General features: G+C 41.9%; 1 protein-coding gene across 2 annotated transcripts in view; it reads right to left on the bottom strand.

The window, feature by feature from the left end:
- Nucleotides 1-24,182, bottom strand: part of TTC28 (tetratricopeptide repeat domain 28) — a 137,245-nt gene that overhangs the window by 109,496 nt on the left and 3,567 nt on the right. For both annotated transcript variants that reach the window (XM_054173302.1, XM_054173303.1), the window contains exon 2: nt 17,480-17,758. In XM_054173302.1, the coding sequence (XP_054029277.1) occupies nt 17,480-17,758 (279 nt within the window). The remainder of the gene's footprint in view (nt 1-17,479; nt 17,759-24,182) is intronic.

The raw sequence follows: 24,182 nt of genomic DNA, 5'->3' as shown, positions 1-24,182 counted from the left end.
GGTCTTCCAGTGGTGTTCAGCATTTAACGTGCCTGCAACATGTGGTAGAGGCCCTCGCTGGCTATTAAACTTGCTATGCGTGCAGTGTAGGCATTGCTGGAATGTAAATAGTTCTCACATGGTTACGTTATTTCTGAAACAGGCCTGTCTATACCACTTATTATTATTGAGCAGTACTGCTAAACCCTGCTTACGACTCTCGGCATCTGCCAAAAAGCTGCGAGTCACACCAGCTCCGCTTCGACTCTCCTGTTTGTAACACATCTAATGAGCAGATGGTTAATTTTTGTGAGGGGAGAAGGAAAAACAAAACAACTTTTGTTGGTGCAAGTGATTGGGGGTACTTCAGTTTTTAAAAGCCAGTTGTTTTGGACATTTGCTCAAATTCCTGACTGCAAATTTAGCTTTTCTCTACATTACTGGAGAAATATTCATATCCTGTGTTTGTTTTCAAGTAAAACAAAAACCTGTTAGGTATTGTTGAAAAGGTTTCTAGATATTTAGCAGCTGGGAAATACTCCAAGACTAACAGCACTTTCTTGTGCCTGGTTCCTGTGTATTTCCAGCAATAAAGTCCTTGTAACTCTTGATCACAGGGGGTATGTGTTTTTCCATCTTTATGACTGCCACCTCACTAAAAGACAGTAGATGAAGCTCCCATACAACTGTCCCTGCCTCATGGTCAGAGCCAGTCTCTCAAATACAGCCTCAGTCTGAACCTGAAGGCTACTTAATATCTGGAGTGTGAATACATGAGCAATGCTGCTGCTCCTGTCTGCAGTTTCTTCTGAAAGAAGACAGCAGACCTAGCAGGTATAGTGGTTCTGTAGTACCGTTTTTCTCAGCATAGCTGACAAGGATGGAGTGTCATCCAGACACCAAGGGACTGGCATGTTTACCACAGTAAGGGCAATAATTAGGCAACAAAGTTTCTGCATGGATTTGGGGATTTCTAGCAATCCGTAGACATTCTCAGAAGCACCTAAAGCAGAGCATAAACACCACCCTCTTTATCTTTACTGTGCTAAAATGCAAGGGGAAAAAAAGACAAGCTAAATTAACATAAAAGCCCCTTTAGTGGGCATTTGGAAAAGCAGCTAGCTCACCACACATAAGTGCTTTCATTTCTCAGATTAATAGAATGAAGATCTGTATCTGCCACATTCAAATTACTTCATAAAACATGAATTCACAGAAGCAACAGTAAATTTTTAATTAGTGAAATACAGATGGTTATTTTCAGACATATTTGAAACTTCCCTATTTGATTAAGCACCAAAACCCAATACAAAGCACAACATATTTACAAATGCATAAAAAAATATTTATAGCTACAGGAGTGATTATCATTGTACTTAACAGTGCTGAGCACTCGAAATTGCCAACAATAAAAATTGCTTTTCAATGATTTTTGTGTGTGTGTGTGTGTGTCTAGTTTAAGCACAATGTTGTGTGGGAAGACAGGAGGAAAAAAAAAAATTAAAAGCATTAGTATTTTGGAGGAGAAATTGTGTGAGAGACAATGGATGTTTCTGCGCCAGAATCAAGTTGCTGCTTTGGATCATTAACTAATAGCTCCGACGCTTACGACTCCTCTCTGTGCAGGCTCCACAATCAGTCTCATTCTTCAGTGCAGCCCAAGTGTCAGACAAAGCAGAACAAATGTGGGAGGGCATGAAATCATACAGGCAACCCATTTCTTTTTTATTCTCTGGAACATTAATTTAGGGTCTCTAAAAGCTATGTTTACTATACACACTCCTCTTATTCACATTCCTTTTCTGCTGCATTCCCTATTCCGTTACAGCTTTCCAAAGCTTTAATGATTGCACATTGCAATACCAAACATTTCCCTCTGCAGTTAAGTGCACACACTCTCTGCTTTTAAACCTAGGAGGGTTCAGTACTATAGCTGTCCTTTCCCAAGCAGTCACAGAATCCATTATTTCTAGGCACACTTTTATAGTGCAACCAAATCCAAGAAGCTGACATTTTTTATTTAGTACCCGAGGGCTATAATCATGAAAAATTTACTCCCTGAAATACAGTTGCATGCATTTCATATCCACCATACTCATGATAAAAAGTAATTTCCTTGAACACACTGGTAACAATGGTAACTTAACAAAATGTATTGACATCAAATAAACATGAGCATGTAGCACATCTGAATTCTCCAGAGTGAAACTACTTGTCCGTGTTCCTAGCAAAGATTTAAATGAGTAAGAGGCCTTGAAGCTTGACATGTGTCTCTGAAGGCATGGGAGAGGACTCGGGGAAACTGTCATTAAAATAAATTGCCATTAGTGACTACAAACCTCTGAGAACACTATGGCTGACTGCAGAACTGTCAGAGGCAGAACCAAGATGCCCAGGCAAGGAAAAACAAAAGGCAATCAAGAAGCTTACAGGTATTCCCGCGTGATAACCGAGGGAGGCTACAGGTTACATTTACAATGGAACCCAACATCACACTGCTTCCCAGTTCCCACCCCTCTGGCAGACAAAAAGCAAAAGAGGACCATTATTTTTCATTTTGGACCAGTGAAGACTGAATTATGATTTGAGAAATGATAACAAGAAAATAAAAACGAGGGAATCTGCCCCAAATTCCAGTCCTGAGTGATTCCAGTGGTCTGGCTGGGCACAGCGGACAGGACCCACAGATCCTGTGCCCAACCCACAGGGGAGCTGTCCAGCAAGGCACCACCTGAAAGTGACCCTGATAACGGCAACAATCTCACCATCCAGGCTGGTTTCCACACAGCAATTTTACTGTTTGCACACAAACTATGAGACTATCTTCTAATTTTGTGGGTCCATAGGACAAATGGGCTCAGAAATTACTGAGCTCTTGAGGAGAAGTCAATCACTGTCAATGAAACTACAACAGCTCAGGTACAACCGCTAGCTCAGAACACCCCTGAATCTCTTTGACAGCTATCAAGTAAAGCATTCACTAGGAAAATGCTCTCCCCATGCATCCTGTTTCCTCAAACCTCTCATACCCACCAGTGCTTAAACTCCATTACACACACCCACAACCTGCTCCCCGTGGCAGCTCTTATGGAAGAAGAGTTGGTACTCAGCAGCTATTAGCTGAAGGGAGCTGAACTTTCATTCCCTTTTCTGCTAGATCTTTTTGTTTGTGCTTTGTTGGTAAAGGACAAAAGCCTGCACGCAGATAGCCACAACGAGCAAAACACAGACTACATAATCCATGGCAAAAAATAAATCTCCTTTTTCACTCTGAAAAGGGTAGAGGATTATGCCTCAAGTATGAACTTAATTCAGTGCTGCAAGAAGGTTCCTTTGCAATTCACGTATGAGATGAACTTCTATTAACAAAGGTTTCATCAAAGTATATTCTCTCTCTGTTAGCATCCAGCACAACTGAGGCTTGGTATACATTTTTTTAACAAGTCCATTAAAAATACATCATAAACCCATAAACTTTTGTCCAAATTAACAAATAGGGTTTTCATTTGTCTCCTTCCTTACAGGCCTGTCAAGCACACTGAGCAGGACTCTTACCAGTGCCCAGTGCAAGTGTAAGAAAATCCATCAGCTGCACAGGCTGGTGAGAATATTCTCAAACACTGGAATACCTACCCCAAAAAAGTAATGTCTTTATTATACTTTATATGCATCAACATGACGGCTCTGAGCTGGCTCCTCAACAGATTTAGAATGAAAAAGAGTAATAGAGGAATTTGCATACCTCTGCCAGCTTCTGGAAAAGTCATCAGACGTTATAAAAATCACCACACCGAAGAGCTCCCAAGTCTTGTGTTTCATCTTTGGGACCTTGTGATAGATTTCTAGTAACTTTTGGAGAGATTCAGTTATGTGACTTCCAGGATGCAAACTTTCCATTCCAAAGTGAAAGGAAGACAGAAAGAGTTCAAGACCAACTTAAATCAGGAAAATAAAATTAAAAGTAGAGTGTCTGTTGACTATATGACAGAAACGTTCAACTTTTTCTCTTAGTGGATAATAGCCCAACTACTAGAATTTATTTCTGTTGCTCCCCACAGCAGAAGGGACTTTATAGTCTGCTCTTTAGAGCAAAAGCGAAATCAAAGACACTTGTGGCAAAAGGGATGTCACCTGCTTTATTTGAAAGTTCAGATGAGAGGCTTGAGCCCTTGGCCCTCAGAAGCATATGGAGAGCAGTGACTCTGAGAGGACAATGGATTTGTAGAAATAATAATAATAATGGCTAGATTTCTTTTTTCTTTGTTAGTTAGAACTGTCATTACATTTTTGACTCAGAAAATATCTGTGCTTAATGTGGCAGTTATCCCTGTGCTGTGTTTCCTACCTTTCCATTCCATGTGCACCTCACATCCTGCTTGGCTGCAGGAAGGGAAATGGCAGGAATTATATTACCTGAGCAAATCGGTGGTGTGCTGCAAGGTCAGCAAGGCAAAGCCCTTCAGCCCTGCATGTAGCTCCAGTTGCTATGCAGCTCTCAACAAGCCCTACCACTAATTAGCTGGGGTTTCTTGAACCTGGCACAGTGCAGTATGCTGTCTAAATGATGTCCTTAAGTATTTCCTACTGACTTGTCATCAAGGCCATTTTCTGCTTTCTCTATTTTTAGTATTTTCTCTTGTCTGCATGTTCTCCCAAACTCTCCATTTCTGTTAATTTCCTCAGAGACTGGCTGAGTTTGCAGGTTTGTGATGAGGATCCTGCAATGCCCAGACATGCCATGAAGTATCAGACTGTGGACCCAAAGAAGAAATGCAGGTTTCCAAGGGCATTCTTACCTATCACAGAATAATCCAGGGCCAGTATCCTAAAATCCACCCCCTGTTTTTTATTGCCATACAGCCACCTATTGGTAACTCTCAAGAAATAAGAAGTCTCTCTGCAGTCCTTTTAATCCACAACATCCAAGATACTCTCTCTTTTGTTGCTCAAATTCTAATCCTTGGGCAGCCACAATTCCATCTCAAGTTTGGAGAGTCAGTGTAAATCCAGGATGCTAAACACCTATGAAAATATTTTCTGCAGAAGACAACCAAAAAAACCTGAGGCACAGCTGTTTAGGATTTGATTAATACAATAAATAAAAGTAATGTAGGAAAAAGAAAAATAAATGGGAATAAGGGGCTTGCAGACACTATGTTAACAAGAAACAGAGCAAAGGACAAAATTGCAAGGCAAATTGAATGTGTGTGCAGGTTTTAAAGCAACTTCTCTAGAAAGCATGTGTAAGACTCAGCTGCTCTCATTGCTGCTCTGCATCAGTGATGCACAGCACAGTCTGAGGGAGCCTGATTTGTTATGCTCTCCTCCCAGCTGTATCTAGTTTGATGTTAAAGAAATTAAAAAGCAGTATGAACAGTATGAACTTTGAAAAAAACAAAACAAAACAAACAAACCCTAATGTAATACCTCTTAGAAATACCAAAAAAATACAAATGCCTATCGAGGACTGAAATGAGAGCCCAGGCAGCGCCGTGAAATCCCTAAGCACAGAGCGCCCTCTCATGTGAGCTCTGTTCCGAGTCTGCAAGCTCCGCAGCTTCAGACTGAGTCACACCACGATTCAGAAAGAAATTAATATCCAAGATGAGGAAACTCCATCCCTGTATGCTGAGAAAAAAATGAGGAATAAATATCTTCTTTTTAAGAATAAGCAAATGGAAAAGAGAAACCACTGAAGAGCTGAAAGCTGATCAGAAAGGTCATCTGGTGACTCCTCAGGGTTTGGGAGGCAAAAAAAAAGAGGTAACAACCCATGCTAAGGTTTAGTCTAAAACTGCTGAGTCTGTGTCCATCTCTCTGTCCCCTTCTGCTCTCATGTTGTACTGCTGCTGCTGTATCATTGCAAGAATTTAGGGAGAAGAGCACATCTACAGCTTATCTGCACCAGAGCTTCCCCCCTAGCAGTCCTATAGCCATCACTGCTGGTGCAGAGAAGAGTATGGTACTTCTCCAGTGAATCTAAGTGTTAGGAAAAACACTGCCTCCTTAATGCTGCCTAAATACTACATGATGTTCATTAGTTACATACCTAATTTAAAAAGGAAAAAGCCTGACAGAGGAAAGGCTGCTCCTGCAACTAGGACCTGGGTTAAACTTAGTATTTCACAGACTCCCTGCCTGACCTCTGCAAACCTGCATCATGTGTTCAGCTATCCCAGGTCCAGAACCAAGAGCAATACCATCACATCAGCATGATGTCATGCTCCAGGCCAGGTCTCTCAGCTCCAGTTACAGCACTGCAGGCACTCAGCTCTGCTCTGTCAGATCCACACTAGCAAGACCATGTTACAGGGATGCAATAACACGGCTTGGCACTAACATGAGTTACCAATAAACATGACAAATTCTCTCCCTCTATTCCCAACTGGTAAAACAAAACAGAACTACCCCACCCACTTTACAGACCCTAAGAATGTGTAATATGAAATGTAGGGGAAAAATTATGCACAGACCCTCCTATAAATGGTACAAAAGCTTGGCATTGTATTCAAAGTATTATCAGAAAGACAGCTTTCTGATCCCTCTTAGTACAGCTAAGAGAAAGGGTGCAGAACGTTGACACAGCCACAGGCCCTTTATCACAACAAAACCACACACTATTCATTTGGGGATCCATCCCAACATGGACTAGAAAGAAAGAAAAGGATAAGAGGAGGGAGAGGGAGAAGAGGAGGGAGGGGGAGAAGAGGAGGGAGAGGGAGAAGAGGAGGGAGAGGGAGAAGAGGAGGGAGAGGGAGAAGAGGAGGGAGAGGGAGGGTCTTACTAATGTGTATGAATGCCTGATGGGGGACAATAAAAGAATGGAACCAGTGGTATTCAGTAGATGGAAAACAGGCAGTGATCACCAACTGTAATACAAGAAATCTCATTTAAACACACACAAAAAAACCTTTTTTGTGAGGGTGTTCAACGACTACAACAGATTTCGCCCAGAGAGGTCACAAAGTCTCCATCCTTGGAGACATTCAAAACCCAATGAGACAATGTCCTGGACAACATGCTCTAGCTGGCCCTTCAGTTCAGCAGTGGGGGCTGCACTACATCATCTCCAGGAGCCCCATCCAACCTCAACTCTGCTGTGATTCTGGAAGATGGAAAGATAGAAACGAACACACGAATGTCAGGATAACGTAACGCAGCGAAGTGCTAGCAAAGCCAAAGGAACCCCTTCAACAGTTCTAGGCCTGAAACACTGGAATGCATCTTTCTGCAAATTAAAGACAGATTGTAAGCCGGAGGACAGGACTGGAAAGTTCCTTGCTCATCAAATTAAAAACAAGGGGCCTATTCACTCCAAAAGTTACGTGGTCGAGTCACATTCTTCGCGGAGGAGCTTGACAAGCCATGGAGGGTGGGCGCTCGTCGTTCACTGAGAAACTTTTAGGTGCTTACAGACTGCTAAAGCACACCAGGGGATGATGATAAAGATATATGTGCCATCAGCAGACACACAAGAGGATAAGCAAATGTCCCTTTTCCTTGTCAAAGGACCAACATGAGCACGTGACCGACAGCTGGAGTCACTTAATCCAAGCCCAGCACAAGCCCCTTTGTGGAATTTCCCTCGTTACATGGCAACATCGAGAACCCTCCCACATTTCATACACCCAAAGCCCCCTTCTTTCTGCTCTTGCAGATTTCTTCTCCACCTACATATACAAAATCATGTTTCTAAAGAAGGTGCAAGAGATGGACGAAGATGGTGAGAGAAAATTGTGCCTGATGAGAGGTCGTAGGAATTCACCTAGTTACTTTTAGATCCCATGCAGAGCATTCCTTTTGCATCAGCTAAATTCTCCAGACTCTTCACCTTTGCTCTAAAAGGTGTTGCAGCTCAAAAATAGTTTGATATGAAAAAGTATCCCTGTTTAAGAAATAACATTACTACCTGCTCTGTAGCTTAACAGCTGCACATAATCACAGACCACTGTTGAACCCTGGCCTCCAAACTTGATGGCCCACTTGGCTCCATCTCATTCAGTGACTTGCTGTGGTCCTCAAGGGAACACTGCTACTCAAACCAGTACCTGGGGCTTCCAACCACACAGCAGCTACCAAACAAAGAAGACCTCCTATGCTGATGCCTGGACACACATTATTTTACCCCAGCTCCCACACATGCCTCCAAGGCTGCTATTTCCTGGTGTAGAAATGTTTTTGAACATCTGAGACTGGAGAACCTCCCATGTAGGGGCAGGCTGAGAGAGCTGGGGATGTTCAGTCGAGAGAAGGGAAGCCTCCATGGAGACCTTAGAGCAGCCTTTCAGTACCTAATGGAGGTATGAAAGAAAGCCAGGATGAGATTATTACTGGCTTGTACTGGTAGGATGAGAGGGAATAGATTGAAGCTTCAGGAGGGCAGATTTAGACTGGATATTAGGAAGAAATTCTTTCCAGTGAGGGTGGGGAGACACTGGAACAGGTTGGATGCTCCCTCCCTGGAGGTGTTGAAGGCCAGGTTGGATGAGCAACCTGGTCTAGTGAGACGTGTCCCTGCCCATGGCAAGGGGGCTGGAACAAGATGATGTTTAAAGTCCCTACCAACCTAAATGATTCTCTGAATCTATGAATCTCTTTTCCCAGCTGCTCAAAGGCAGAGAACACTTCTGAAGTTAGAAAATTCCACAGTACTTAGACAACACCATGGTAACATTTACAATTAAACTCTGTGCAAGCCAGAGCTTGGTGGTTGTTTATGTTTTTAAGTTACTTCACATAATTGCTCTTTTGGTATGAATATCTTTTAGACTGTGTACATCTGGAAGTTTGCAAAGTGTACACTAGACAAAGGAGTTTGCTTGGTTTGTTTGGTAAGTTGGGCTTAGTGTTGCCAACAAAAAAAAACGGCAAGCAGAAAGTTAAACACAACAAATTCTGAAGACAAAAGTGTCCCTGCGTGTTTGGCCGGTGCAATAACAAACCATCTGGCTGTTTGATGAGACAACTAAATTCAGGCTTCAATTTGAAGTTAACTTCAGGCTTCAGTTAGGATTTAACACACAAGTTCTCTAATGCAGCACAACACCCAACCCCCTGGTTCTTGTGACCCCGAGGAAATGTCTGTGCGATTTGGACACAGTGCATTTCAGCCACCACTTCTTAACACAACAAAGAAAGCTTTTGCTCCTCACCTGATAAATACTTAATGTTTTCATGCTACCACAGACTGAAACACACCATTAAGGCCAGTGCTCCATCCAGGTTAGTCTCTGCCAATAGCTGTCTGAAGCAGGCATTTCCAAGGAGGACACTGGAAAGAAAAATCTGAGCGTACAAATAAGCCTTCTCCCTCCTTCTTTAAATAAAAGTGCACTGAATGACTCGTCCCCAGAAGTTAAAGCTTGTTTCTCATCCATCTACTCCATCCTGAATATGTTTGCAATTCTGATACTCTCATTATCTGAAAGGTTCCAATCCTTTCAAAGTATGGTTTCAGTAACACATATTGATGATCAGCTCCCACAGACCAAGTACAGACTGTTTGGAAAAAATAACATTTCTTTGCATCCAGTGGCATCCTGGCCTGCATCAGAAATAGTGTGGCCAGCAGAAGCAAGGAAGTCATTCTGCCCCTGTACTCAGCACTGGTGAGGCCACACCTTGAGTACTGTGTCCAGTTCTGGGCCCCTCGATTTAAGAAGGACATTGAGATACTGGAATGTGTCCAGAGAAGGGCAGCAAGGCTGGGGAGAGGCCTCGAGCACAGCCCTGTGAGGAGAGGCTGAGGGAGCTGGGGTTGCTTAGCCTGGAGAAGAGGAGGCTCAAGGGAGACCTTGTTGCTGCCTACAACTACCTGAAGGGAGGTTGTAGCCAGGTGGGGGTTGGTCTCTTCTCCAATGCAACCAGCACCAGAACAAGAAGACACAGTCTCAAGCTGTGCCAGGGGAAGTTGAGGTGAGAAGAAAGTTCTTCCCAGAAAGAGCAATTGGCCATGGGAATGTGCTCCCCAGGGAGCTGGTGGAGTCACCTTCCCTGGAGGTGTTCAGAAAAGGATTTGACATGGCACTTGAAGTGGCAAGTGAAGTTTAGTTAGTCATGAGGTGTTAGGTAATAGGGTGGACTTGATGATCTCTGAGGTCTTTTCCAATCTTACTGATGCTATAACTCTATGAAATATGTCACCTTTCCAATGGTTCAGATACCTTTTTAGTTATTGTCCTGTAAAAATGAGCTGTTCTGTATAATTTAGGTACCTTACTACAGCCTGGACAACCTGCTCTAGCTGACCCTGCTTTGAGCAGGAGCTGCTTGACTGGGTCCATCCCCAGAGACTCCTCCCAACCTCAACAATGCTGTGATTCTGAAATACTAGAAAGTGTTTTTTTTTTTCTCTAAGGCACTGTCACTCCCCATCCCCCAAAGAAACTCTGAACTCAGAAAATGCTTCATAAAATCTCAGAGAATGTGAAGATTGGAACCAGCCTCCCACAGGGGTTATTAGAAACAGCAGTGAGGGAAAGGAAGATTTGGGGGCTTTTAATTAAAAATTCCTTTTTCTTTTTTTCCTTGGTTTTGCTTTTATTTGAAGACACAAACATCACAATACTGCTCTACCAAACAAAACCTGCAGCATTTGATACATCCATTTTAAACTACAAAGATTCAAGGATAACTCTCTGAGAAGTAAGGCAGAACATACTGCACAGGACTGCATCTTTCATTTCAACAGAGACCACAGACTGTGTGTAGCTGGGCCCAGCACAGCACAAACACAGAATTTTTGACAGGTGCAGACCCTAACATTTGGAATGCAACTGAAGAAGAGGATTTCCAAAATTTCACATCCCTGTGAAGGCCAGAACACAGATCTTTGATGATAGTGAGGCTTTATACCACACAGAATAGTGTCACTTTAAATACCAGGGGGGGAAGAAAATGTCATTTAAGCTTTTCTGGAACAAAATATTTGAAGTGTTACATTTGCAAGCACCCCGTGTTTCTCCAGCATTCACAGAAGATTCAGCACAGCACTGTTCTGAACAGCATGATGCTTTCAAAGAGGCATGCTGCACTCCTCAAGCCATGCTTCATATATTTCTGGAGGCACGTTCAGGCTGCTGTGTTTCTGATAATTTCCCTACCACAACAGGTTGTGGAAGGCCAAGGTCTGCATGCCACGTTCAGCCAGGCATCCCCACCGACTCCAGCTTAGTTTGACTACAAATATGGAAACTGCAGGTGGATGTTCCCGTGCCAGCTGCACAAAAGCCAAGCGGGAGATAGCTGCAAAACATGAGCTAATTCTGTAAGCAATCAATCAGCCACTAAGTGACTGTGTGGCACAAAGGAGGTTGATACTTTGGGGGAATACAAAGGAGGAAAGAGAGAGATTCAACCAGCGTTTGCAGGTGTGTGCCTGTCAGGGGTTCGGGTGCAAGACAGAGAGAACAGCAGCATGAGAACATGGGAAAACACTGCACCAGCAGCTCTGGAAACTGCCACCACAGACTGGGATGCTTTCTGTAAGAGAAAGGAGCTATCACCACCAGAACTCATGATCAAAGAGAGCACGTATGGATGGACTTCCAGTTACTGCTCAGGTCTTAGCCGGTCTTCATGAGAAAGCAGAACCTCTGCATATGAAGAGCAGCCATCACTACTGACTCCTGATGCTGTCTGCCCTCATTTCTTCACCGCATTTCTTTCTCTGGAGCAAGTCACAGTTCTTCCTACACTGTTTGCCATTTTTTTTTCCCAGACCATCTATTTAAAATAATAAAAAACCAGTGACAAAACCCCAAAAGCAAGTGAATTCCTGGATGTGTGATGTTAGAAAGGATGCCTCTCCAGAGAAATCTACCCAGATGGAGAAAGCCTACCCCAGTTCAGGAAAGCAAAATACATTTAGCAGCTTAAGCCTCAGAAAACTTGGATTAAAAGTAATTTTTCAGCTTCCTAAGGAAATGGAAGCTGGGCTCTGCATTTAAAATGCAGGCCTTTCAAACAAAACACCAGCAGTACCTGTTAAGCTCCCTCTTCTGGCTAATTAATAAAATTGCTTAGATTTTGTATGCCTAAATTTACATTTTCCCAATTATGTTCTACCAATAAAAAAAAATCACATAATAAGTATTTTTTTAATCTATAAAGCAACCTTGATATTGAAATATGCAAGATTTAAGTGTTCAGCTTTAGACAGTGCCCTCCTGTTCTGTTCTGTTCTGTTCTATTCTATTCTATTCTATTCTATTCTATTCTATTCTATTCTATTCTATTCTATTCTATTCTATTCTATTCTATTCTATTCTATTGTCTCACACTGACAAGTAGCACACACACACAAACCAGAAGTATCCAGGGACAGCTCTGCCAACTGTGCCTGAGCAACAATCCACCCTCCAGACCTCTCCTAAGTGTCTGAACACCACTGCATGTTCTCTGACACCATCTGCCCAACTTCACATTTCTGTGTTCAAAACATATTAGGCTGGCTAAGTAGCCCCCAAAGTCCACCTTACCTTGTTCTAGCTAAGTAGCCCCCAAAGTCCACCTTACCTTGTTCTAGCTAAGTAGCCCCCAAAGTCCACCTTACCTTGTTCTAGCTAAAATTAGAATTAATTGTGTAACAAAAATACAAATAGAAAAAGGTAATTGTTGAAAATGAGGAAAACATCCCACACAAATTTCAGCTGCCTCCATTCCAGGGTTTCCCCCATCTGCTGTGATTCCCGAAGCCTTTCTGCTGGCTAAGCACAACTCCCCATCACTAGGAATAGTCAGGAAGCAGGCTAATGCTATTTATCTGTCAGTAAAATGGGAAAAGGGACAACAAAATACCCAGTAGCCAGGACAGTGTCTAACTTCACTGCCTCATCTGACTGAAAGTTGTTTTCTAATTCAGTCAGAAAACCTATGTGTATTTGTGCCCTTCAATGAAATTTAAAAAAGAAACAAAGACTCCTCTGTGCTTTTTCCATAAAGGAAGAAGAGTAACCCAAGAGCTCCAGCCACTGAAAGCACCAAAATCCCTCTGCTGCGCTGCTGTTTCCTGTCACTGTTCCATGGAAATGCCAAAAAAAAAAATGTGTAAAATACAGTTCAGTCTAGAGAGATGCAGAATTCATCATCCCCTACAAGCAGATCATCTGTCATCCCATAGTAGTAAATAATTGCAAGTAATTGGTGTTTATCTCATGCACTGACTTAGATGTTAATCACACTAGGGCAGTGGCTCTGGCTGGCATGTTGAAAGCAGAAATATTTTTCACTCTATCTGCTAACAGCTCCAAAATTGAGTACATCTTAGCTAATAGGTGTGGATTTCAAAGCTAGCAGGCTTGCACTTTTAACTGGGTGCTCAAATGAGCTTTCCAGGTACTGATCCCTCCCTGTGCCCTTCCTGATCTTTTAATGGAACAGAATTAAAATTAATTCTTTTTAAACAGACAAGTACCACCAACAGACTTCACTATTTCAATTGCATTCATCCTAGCTAACATTTGAATTTAAATGGTCAATTTCATCACCCAGTTAAATAATTTCCAGTGTGGAGACAGAACTTATTCCAGCAGAGAACTCTGTTCTGTCACCGCTGAGAATATTAAGCCTCTTCTCCCAGCTTTTTAGCACTGAAGTGGCTCTCATCAGGAGAGATGTACAATGATATTGTCTCCTGAAAAACACCATCCCTCTGAGAAGTGTCATGGCATTTCCAGAAGTACAAGGTAAACTTTCTGATGACATGCAGGATAAAAACTGTACCCAAAAACCCTGAAAATGAGATTAAATTTCAAGTCTGGCAGACACTTTCACCGGCTTGGGCTCCCAGTATGCCCTTGCTCCTCACAGACAAATAAAAGAAGGAAAATATTATTTAGGTCTCTGAGACACAAAAAAGCTGATTTATGAATAAATTATTTGGAGAATCAGAGAAACTGGTTAAAAAATGGACACTGACCAAGAGCAAGCAAGGGCATGCGAAGAGAAATTCACCAATCCACAGTGGAGGAAACAAGCCAGAGAGGGCTGACAGCTCAGAAAGGAACATTTAACATCTCATCCCTCCTGGGCTGAGATTTGCACAGTCAGATCCAGCAACTAGAGCAACCAGCCCTCACCAAACTGACACAAATTCTTGGGACAGAACAAAGATGCAGTGGCAGTGCCAAGTCATCCTCACTGTGCAGCAGCCAAATTAATGACAAATGGAGCTTAGCAATATGGTTCATTTTCTTCTAAAGCCTAAGTCAGTGTAGATGTGATGTCATCGTAATACTACCATTTATGTCTTTCACCAATTTTTCCACCAGTAAGGTTTGTAATGTTCCTTAAAAGTGACTCCTCAACTCTCTGTAAAAATGGAATAAATCAAGTTTGCACAAGCTCAGGTGGACATTTAATAGCAAAACTGGAATCAAAACAGAGTTACTTCATGTTTTTAACTTCATATAAATCCAGAGAATTATTTGGGTTGGAAGAGACCTTAAAGATCATCAAGTTCCAGCCACCCTGCCACGGGCAGGGACACCTTCCACTAGCCCAGGTTGCTCAAGGCCTCATCCAACTTGGCCCTCAACACCTCCAGGGAGAAGGCATCCACAACCTCCCTGGGCAACCTGTTCCAGTCTCTCACTACCCTCCCTGAAAAGAATTTCTTCCTAACCTCCAGTCTAAATTTGCCCTCCTCAAGCTTTAAACCATTCCCAATCATCCTGTCGCTACAAATCCTTGTAAAAAGTCCCTCCCCAGCTTTCTTGTAGTCCCTTCCAACCTGGTATTCTATGAATCTATGAATCATCTTCATGTCAGCCTTTGGACCCACTCCAGCATTTCCATGGCCCTCTTACAGGCAGCAGAACTAGACTCCAGGTGGGGTCTCACTCAATAATACAGTCTCCCCTCAAAAAAAAGCCTCATTTTTTCCATTACTAAAATCATTTTTGTTGCACTATTCTACCTTAGCACTGCATCAAAACATTGTTTATTCCTCTGTTTAACAGGCTGATAATGATGCCTTCATTTAACACAGCTAGCCTTTTAGCTGCTAAACCTTCTGTTCCATCTTGCTTTATATTTCGATCCACAAATTCATTCCAATGATTCATTTCAAAGGTCTTGTTACACATCTATCTGTGACTAGCATTCTGAGAGTATTCTTTTATGGAGTGTTTTCAGAGCTTTTCATCTAAGTGAGCTCTGTAATAAATCACTACCAGACTTCTCAGAAACAGGAAACAAAACCAAGCAGAAGCACCCTTGCTTTTATACTCTTTAACTCCCTGCACTCAAAACAACTGACCTGGAAATACAGATTTCAATGACAATAATGCAGTTTTCTTATTTTAAACACAGTCCTTCATGCAAATCTAAGCTAAATCTTTTCTGTCATCCAGTAACACAAGACAGAAGTTAATGACCAAAAAAACAAACCAAAAAAAAAAAAGACCCCCAAAAGTTACAGGCTTATAAATCACCTCCCTGCCAAAGCAGGAGTTTCTTTCTAATGTAACTGATAAGAACAGTAAATTGAAGACAGGCTCAGTAAATAAAACAGGGAGAACACATTAAAGCCCTTTAAAAAAAAATTAAACAGCATATAAAAGTGTAAAAAAAAAAAGTACAAAAGTGAAGTGTGAAAACCAAATGTGAAAATAAAACCAATTTAAGTGCTTCAGTTCAAGACAGCAACTCCAAACAACAGGATCAATAAAATAGAAGGATCTGCCCTAGGCTATGGTCCTTCTTTTGTGATTATGGACGAGTAGAGCTTTAGAAAACAATTTCACTAACATTCCTCTTAATCAGTTTTCTGGTCTCACTAAAAAGAGAAACTCAGACTGAGAAAGTTGGTATAAAATTGCAGTTTCTTGAACAGAAATTGCAGAATTAAGAAACTAAACTTTGAAGGGGTGTGTGGGGAGAAGAGGAAAAGTCAGGCTCTTTTCCTTCAGAAAAATGCATCATGGAATTAAAATACCTGCAGGATGCTCTCTCTCCTGCTGAGAGGATGAGAGAATTATCAATGCAAGACATGCCCAGCAGTGCAAAAGACAAGCTGTCACAGCCTGCACATGATTGAAGGCTGGGACGAAGGTGACATTGTGCACAGCCATCATACTGCAGAAAAGATAGCACCAGTCTTTTGCCTTCAAACATACTCAGGTGTTGCATCCTGAGTAATGCAATCCCTGTCATTCCTCCTGAGGTGGAATGAGCAGACACATACCTCAGTTAGATGACATCTCAGAAGCTGCAGAAACAGCAGAAATATTCACAGCACTGAATCCTCAAACCATTTACATGTATCTAGGAGAAATTTCCTGTGTTGTGAGTGGAAAGAACACTATTTTATACATATTTTTTTTTCTACATGAGCTTCCACTTTTCCATACTGACATACGCTGAAGAAAAATGCATGTGGTCATCACTGCAGCACAGCAAATGAAATGCTGGAGTTTGGAAATATAACTCCTAAGCAGCTGGCCACTAGGCTTAATGCTCATAGCTACAGTTAACAGACTACTAAATATCCAGACAAAATACACACACTGATCAATGAGAACAGGGAGAGCAGGCAATGATGATGTAAAGGTACATAACACAATCTCAATGCATGGAGAGGATAATGAGAAGAACTGAGATTCGGTAAAGTAATTAACAAAGTCTTACAGAAATGTGTGATAAAGGTTTTCTAGAAGCTAATAAACAACTGAAACCAGAAAAGAAGACTTTTAGTGATCTGCTTTGAAATAAAAGGAAACTTAGCTTCAACAGCGTGGACTGCAGCTAGTGGAGTGCATAACGCTTGCTACATGCTGTCATTTCTGAACACAGGAACCTGGGTGATGAATCTGCTCTTAAAAGTGCATCTTTAGCTAAAGTGACTAGTGAGACCTTGTGAGGGGCTGACAGGAGAAATGGAGCATGGAGCATCTGCTATTAAAGGTGATTAGAATGTAAGGCGCTGTCCCTGGGCTAACCAAAGGTGAGTCAGTGACTGAAGCAATGAACTGCAGCTAGTGGGAAGCAACCCCAGAAGGAAGCAGCGACCAACAGCACCTACTCTTTACATTTCCTGGCAGAGTCAGATTTTACTAAGAATGCAAAGAGGTATTTCTTCCAATGTTTATCCAAAAACATACAACATGAAAACACTTTGAACACTATCTTGGAAAGCCTTATTGCACTATTACTAATAAGAATATCCATGCTACTTCTCACAAACAGGATGTTCCTGGGCGCTACTGAATGCTAACTACTTTTAACATTGGAAGAGATGTCTGGTCTTTGCAGTCAAGATACCACGCTGGTTTAAAACAACCCAACAGTATCATACCCCTATTGGGGACAAGCATGCTTACACAGAAAACAGTTTAATTCCCAACAGGAAATCCAAGTCACACAATTTTTAAACACAAAAGATATCATTGCTTGGAGATATCAGTGAGAAAGAAGCTTCAGTACAGACATATACACACCTGCTCACAAAAGGTGCTACATATGCAAATAACCACCCCAAAAGAGTCACACACTTTCTTACCTTTGGCCATTTGGGATTCAGAAGCCGTGCTTTGATGGCATCATCCAGGGCCTTGTCGTACTGCTGGATTTTGATGTAGGCTGCTGAGCGGTTGCTGTAGAGAATGCAGTTCTGGGGATCAACGCCCAGAGCCTCGTTGTACAACACGATCGCTGTATGAAAATCACCATCGTGGCAAGCCTGGTTGCTCTGGCGAACCTTCTCAACAAACTCAGCTTTGCTCAACATGGGACTGCCAGGACTTCTCCTCCCAAGGGATTTTGATCCAAAGAAAGATATCTGGGGGGAAGCAGAAACGACATGTTAGCGGTATGAAATGCTGCTCAGTAAAGGAAAAACAAAATCAAACTGTTAGAAACCATACAGCAGAAATTCAAGGTACCAGCATGACTGCAGGACACGTTACTAAACTCAAAATCAGCCTCTTAAAAAAGTGAATTGTTTATCTCTTGACTTTTTGAGGGATGCAGAAGTAACAAAAAAGAGCTTTATAAAGCATATCATTCCTTATGAGGGATGTCTTCTAGAAGACACATTGCCTTCTCCGGTTTTAACTGTGGTCGCTTTTATTATGCGCTCCAATGTTCACAACCTCCTCAGCCACACTATCTGCTCTCCAGCACAAAGCACCATTGCCAGGTAAATAAGTTTATGACAGGTGGCAGGTGTGAATGTGAGGATGATGCCAGCATGCCTGCAGTTTGACATGGAGATCACACAGCACACCCGCATAGAGTGGAAGAATGATTAAATTCCCTCCAGAGCAAGGAACCTGCAGTGATCCATCTGCTCACAAACCTCTATACCCAGCTACCTGCAGGCTGCAAATTGTTCATAAATGGAAAGGGAAGGATGTGCCTTTGGAACTGGGCACGCTCACAGAAATTAGTGGGCCACACAATTTATTTCAGCAACAGAGCAGTGATCAGCCACTTTCCCAGACTGTCAACTTCATGCAGCACAAAATAGCCAAGAAAAACAGGTTTAAGCCTTCCAACTTTAAAGATTATTATTTAAAGTGATCTGTAGAAAGTCCTAGCACACCCTTTCTCCTCATTCAATTCCTTATTTCCCTCAGCCAGCCAGTTGCAGTCAGTAATTGTTTTTGTCACACACAGCATGCTCTCTGCCAAGGCCCCTCAAAAACAAAGCAAGAGTTTTGCACAACTCTGATTACAGGAGTTGTGAGTTCTGGAGCAATTGTATTTGGTGACAGGCAACATGTACATGTGGTAACATACAAAGTACTTGGAAGTGTTCAGAAAGAATGAAGAAAAGGATAAGATTATCACATATTGTTACCACACCACAACAACTGCAGGGCTTAAGTACATTACCAGAGCAAGCTCAGGCATGTTTTCAGGTAGAAGGGGAAGCAAGCTGCAAACTGACATCCTGCCTCAAGCATCAAAATGGTCTGTAGACTGTATTCATTTTTCTTTTCTTAAGTCAAACAACAACAACAACAGAAAAGCTTCAGATTACAAACTACAGATCTCTTCTTTGCCTCATGATTGCACCCATTTTTTTCAGACAGGTGTTTGCCCAAACTGTTTCTAAACCTCTCTCCTGAAGGAGACTCCATGTTTCACTCAGGCAATCTCATTGCACTGCTTCCTGATTTTCATCATTGCAATGTTTTTCTCATATGCACCTCAAATTTCCTTTGCATCAGTAAGTGTACTGTTTCTTGGCCTGTTCACAGCAGACCAAAGAAAAAACTTTGTTCCTTTCATCTATGTGGTTGCCTTTTATATAACACTGCTGCTAATATAAGCTAATATGTAGCTTGGCTACTTACCATTATTCTTGTTGTTATTATTACTATTACTCTTATTACTAGTACTACTAAAAATGAGTTTCTGCATCCTTGACAATCCATTCCCTATGCAAACCCAAACACTAGAGCTCAACACACTGCTTTAAGCCAAGCAGTGCAATAGCTCACCAACAGCTCTTGTGAGCTGCCACCTGAAATACTATGTCCAGTTCTGGGGTCCCCAGCATAAGGACACAGAGCTATTGGAGTGTGAGGTGTCTTGGCCCATGGCAGGGGGGTTGGAACTAGATGATCTTTGAGGTTCCTTCCAACCCTAACAATTCTATGATTCTATGACAGTTTACAAAGGCCTGCAGTGACAGGATGAGGGGCAATGGCTTCAAACTACAGAAGGACAGATTTAGATTGGATATCAGGAGGAAGTTCTTTACTATGAGGGTGGTGGAACACTGGAACAGGTTGCCCTGGGAGGTAGTTGAGGCCTCTTCCCTGGAGATATTCAAGGTGATTCTCAATAAGGCCCTGGGCAATCTGATCAAGTTGGGGATGACCCTGTTGACTGTGGGGAGGTCAGACTGAATGACCTTTGGAGGTGCCTTCCATCCTGGACCATTCTATGATTCTATGACTTCTCATAAGGGTGTCTAGCAATAGGACAAGGGGGAATGTTTTTAAGCTGAGGAAGAGCAGGGTTAGACTGGATCTTAGGACGAAGTTCTTCAGTACAAGGGTGGTAAAACTCTGAAATATGTTGCCCAGGGAGGCTGTGGTTGTCTCCGCCCTGGGGAATTCAAGGCCAGGTTGGATGAAGACTTGAGCAGCTGAGTCTAGTTGAGTGGCATCCCTGCCCACAGCAGGGAGGTTGGAGGAGATGATCTCCAAGGTCCCTTCCAACCTAAGTCATTCTACGATTTGTGTGTATTTGACAGCACATTTCATCATGTGGTCAGTTTGCCATGACCTGAGAAGTTATGAGAAAAAAAATAGGAAGATTCAGCAGCTATTAGGAAACCCTGAGAAAGCCCATTAGTCACCAGAAGGCCACAGATGGCTGGAGGTACTGTAGTGAAATGGGCTTGGTAAGTACCCAAGTGCCTCTACAGTAACCCAGGTGGTTACTCTAGGTAACCACCTAGAGCCACTGTGTGTCACATGTAGAGTTGATTTGCTGTAGGAAATAAAAGAAGAGAAAGGAAATACCATTCTTCTCACATCACCTGTCATCTTTACCTACTTTCTTCCTCTGCAGTTTCAGCAGCTTCTCTAAGTCCAAGAACTTACATTTCTGCCCACTCCTGAAACCTGCTGAAGTTGACTAACGTGATTAACGTGCATGAGATCTTTCTCAGTGGGCAAACCTGAAAACTATTGGGTAATGTTTCCAGTCAGGACAACCAAAACATTTTCTCACTGTTCTTATTTCCACACTAGCCATTGTTCCTGAAAATTACCAGAAGAATGGGAAACTTGAATTTTATACAACTTGGAATCAACACTTGAGAGTCACTACAGGTGACAAAATCCAATGAAGTCTTATAGAAATGCCCATTTTATGTAAGAAGTGTGGAAGATTTTAACCTGAGCAATATTCTGATCAAAAAAACAACCTTTACCTGGGGCCTAAAAGAAGTTCACACATGTCAAAAATGTCTGAAAGCAGATGAACTTTCAAGCTATACTCAAGGAAATGCAGGGCTAACAGTCTAAGGATCTCTCATACATCATTTTTCAGAAGGATCTGAGGAAATGAACAGTCGTAAATTATGGAAAGTGTTAGAGGACAAATGTCAGAGGGTGACCAACAAACCCAGGGCAAGGGGTTCAGGGATACTCTGGTCTGACAGAAGTAAGGTCTCACCAGACCAATCTCAAGGAGCACTAGTGAGACAAAAGAATGCACAAGTCAAACAATAGCTGTCTTTTCTGCCTGTTCATTATGCATGAACGAATGAAAACACAAAGCTGCTAATAATTTTCCCAGAATCATACTGTGAGTCTGTAACAACGAGGGGAATCCATGAAGAGATATCCTCTCAGTCCAAAGAAAGTGCTTCCTTCCTCTAATATCCTGTGAAGCTAAATAATCTCATGGGGGAAAAAAAAACACACAACAACAAACAAAAAACCAAGCCTATTGTTAAAGAAAACTATGATGGTAATTTCTGCAATATGTTGTTATTTAATTCCTGCTATCATGAGAACTACATAAGGCAGTAAAACATCATTAGGTAAAAGAAAGAACCACAGAATAAAACTGAGTCATTCTGGCACTCAAATCACAAAAATATTATGATGGCACCAGCACACAAAAAGTACTCATTAAAAAGCCATCCCCATTTCCCAGTCACCACTGTTCTGCTGCCAGTACAGAAGGAGATGGCAATGCACAGCACATATTTAGGCTGCTTAATTCTTTGCTATAGAAGGTATCCAACTACTAAGCCAATGCTAAAGAAAAACAGAAGTTCCTTAATGTAGGGGAACATAAAAGGTTCTAAAGAAGTGCAGCACTGGATCTAGCTGAGATCTAGGAGGTGATGTATTTCTTATAAAGAATAAGATGGCACAAGCTTCTCAGCATCACTTCTCCAAATCAGCACAGGGCACCAGAAATGAGCTCCTACTACAGGGGCACATCAGACAGAAGTTCCCATGATATCTGCTTCATATTAGTCCCAGCAGTTAATTCCCTTCTCTGGTGAAAAGGCCTCGTCCTCTTGCAGAAGGTGCTCAAGACTCAACCTCAGTGACCATTCAAGGGCAGTGCTAAAAACACACAATTTCCTTTGGTCTCCTTCTGTGAAAGAACAAACTTCCAACCTCCCCTCAACCCCAAGCAAACAGTAAGTTGAACACACAGAGCAACCTATGAGAACATTTATCTTCCAAGATCAATCTTGGTCCACTATAGAGAAAGAACATTTAGCAAATAAAGTAAGTGTCCATACACACTGAAAGATCTGTCTGCCTGAGCAGCACATCACTACCCAGGAAACAGCAGGGAGTAGATTCCCATGCAGCTCCAAAACAATGAGTGAGGAGAGACAACAGATAATCCAAATACTCCTCCAAGACAAGGGGACAAGAGAAAACAATATGGTACAACAGCATGAAGCAAATGCTGTATCAAACAAACACCTCAGAGCTTGTCAGTTTGTATGGAATGCATCCTGTGGAATGCTGAACAATGCAAATAAATGTGCCTTATATAGATGATGTCTTGGGTGGCAGGTCCATGATGATGAAGACACCTCTTAAGAAACTCCTTTATAGCTTTCAGAAAACTCATTTATGATATGCAGCATTTGTATATTTTAAATTCTCTAAATAGCTCAAAATACTCCATGAAGCATCAGAAAGAGGGCAAAAATACAAATAAATAAGCAAGCAGAAAAATTGTCATTCCAAATGGAGTCTGAAACAACATGACTGCTACTTACCCTAAACACAGGTTTCCAAACTCAGTTCAAGTCTGTAACTGAGCCTCCCTTTCTACAAAGACGTCTGACCAGCATCTTGTATTTTAATCTGTAAAATGGCTTCATGCTTTTTTACTCCATATTTTTTTACTCCATGATTGTTTTTCTGCAACAGAAACTGTCTTCAACAGGAGTTCAAGGGCAGAAAAAAGCACAAAGTTTCTCCCCATAACCTCTCTGCTCCCACAGCCAGCACTTCAGCTGGTCTGTGCCAGAGCTCTGAATAGACACGAAACCTTGCCAAGCCCCATGCAACCCTCACCCACTCACAACAGACTTTTAACAAAAATAGTGTGGAGGGAAACTAAAAGCCACTGAAACTGAAAGTTTAAGCCACTGTGGGATGTGTACAACAGCTATCCAGGCTGCCAGATTTGTCTAAGACAGATTTTGTCTTCACAGCTTGTTATGAAGTGTTACTGAGTGTACATCTGCAAAGAGAGAAGGAAACATTGCCTTAAATCTCAGCAACATAATATACACACGCCGTAAGTGGGACTGGGTAAACTCTGCAATCCTGAGCCTGTAGGTCAGTGAGAGAAACACTCCTCACTGCCTGGGTACAGAAGGGTCCCTGCAAACACATCCACTCTGTGGAACACCACTGGAATGCTCCTGTGCAGTTCTGAAGCTGCACTGAAAACAAAGCCACTGCCACCACCCAACAGACATTCTGCTGAAGTTACCTTCCATCTAGCAGAAGAAATATGAAGGAAATTGAATAGGTTAGAATAGCATTAACCAGGTTGGAAGAGACCTTTGAGATCATCCAGTCCAACCTATCACCCAACACCATCTAATCAACTAAACCATGGCACCAAGCACCCCATTCAGTCTCTTCCTAAACACCTCCAGTGATGGTGACTCCACCACCTCCCTGGGCAGCACATCCCAATGGCCAATCACTCTTTCTATGGAGAACTTCTTCCTAACATCCAGCCTAAATCCTACAAACCCCTGCTGCTTCTGTCACTGTCAATGGTCTGCAGTTTCTTCAGTCCAGCATTTACACTGTGTTAATCACCAGGGCATCTCATTTGACTTCTTCTGTAGTCTAAGGTACTCCTACAAGTCTCAGTAAATACTCTTCAGACAGAAAGAGGTTAATTTCCTCTAATTAATCTGTGTTATAGAGGCAAAAAAAAAAACCACCAAGTCAGATTTTCACAAAGTAATAGGTAAAATAGAAGTCAAATTTCCACATTTTTAAATAAAATGACAGAATCTATTTTTTTATGACAAAAAAAAAAGCTACAAGTCATCTAAAAGCATAAATAAATCAATAGGAATAAGTACCTTGAACGTAAAACCATAACTTACAGCACTATTCTATAAAAAAAAAACCCTTACATTTTAGTAAATTTCCTAATGGAACATATGTTTAGGCTTCTGGAGCATACTGATCTGCAAATGTTTTACTACTTTGCTTTTTCATTGCAATTAG

The sequence above is a fragment of the Dryobates pubescens genome, chromosome 25 (assembly GCF_014839835.1).
Source record: "Dryobates pubescens isolate bDryPub1 chromosome 25, bDryPub1.pri, whole genome shotgun sequence".
In the NCBI taxonomy this organism is placed as follows: domain Eukaryota; kingdom Metazoa; phylum Chordata; class Aves; order Piciformes; family Picidae; genus Dryobates; species Dryobates pubescens.
This window is presented reverse-complemented; position numbering and strand designations above follow the sequence as displayed.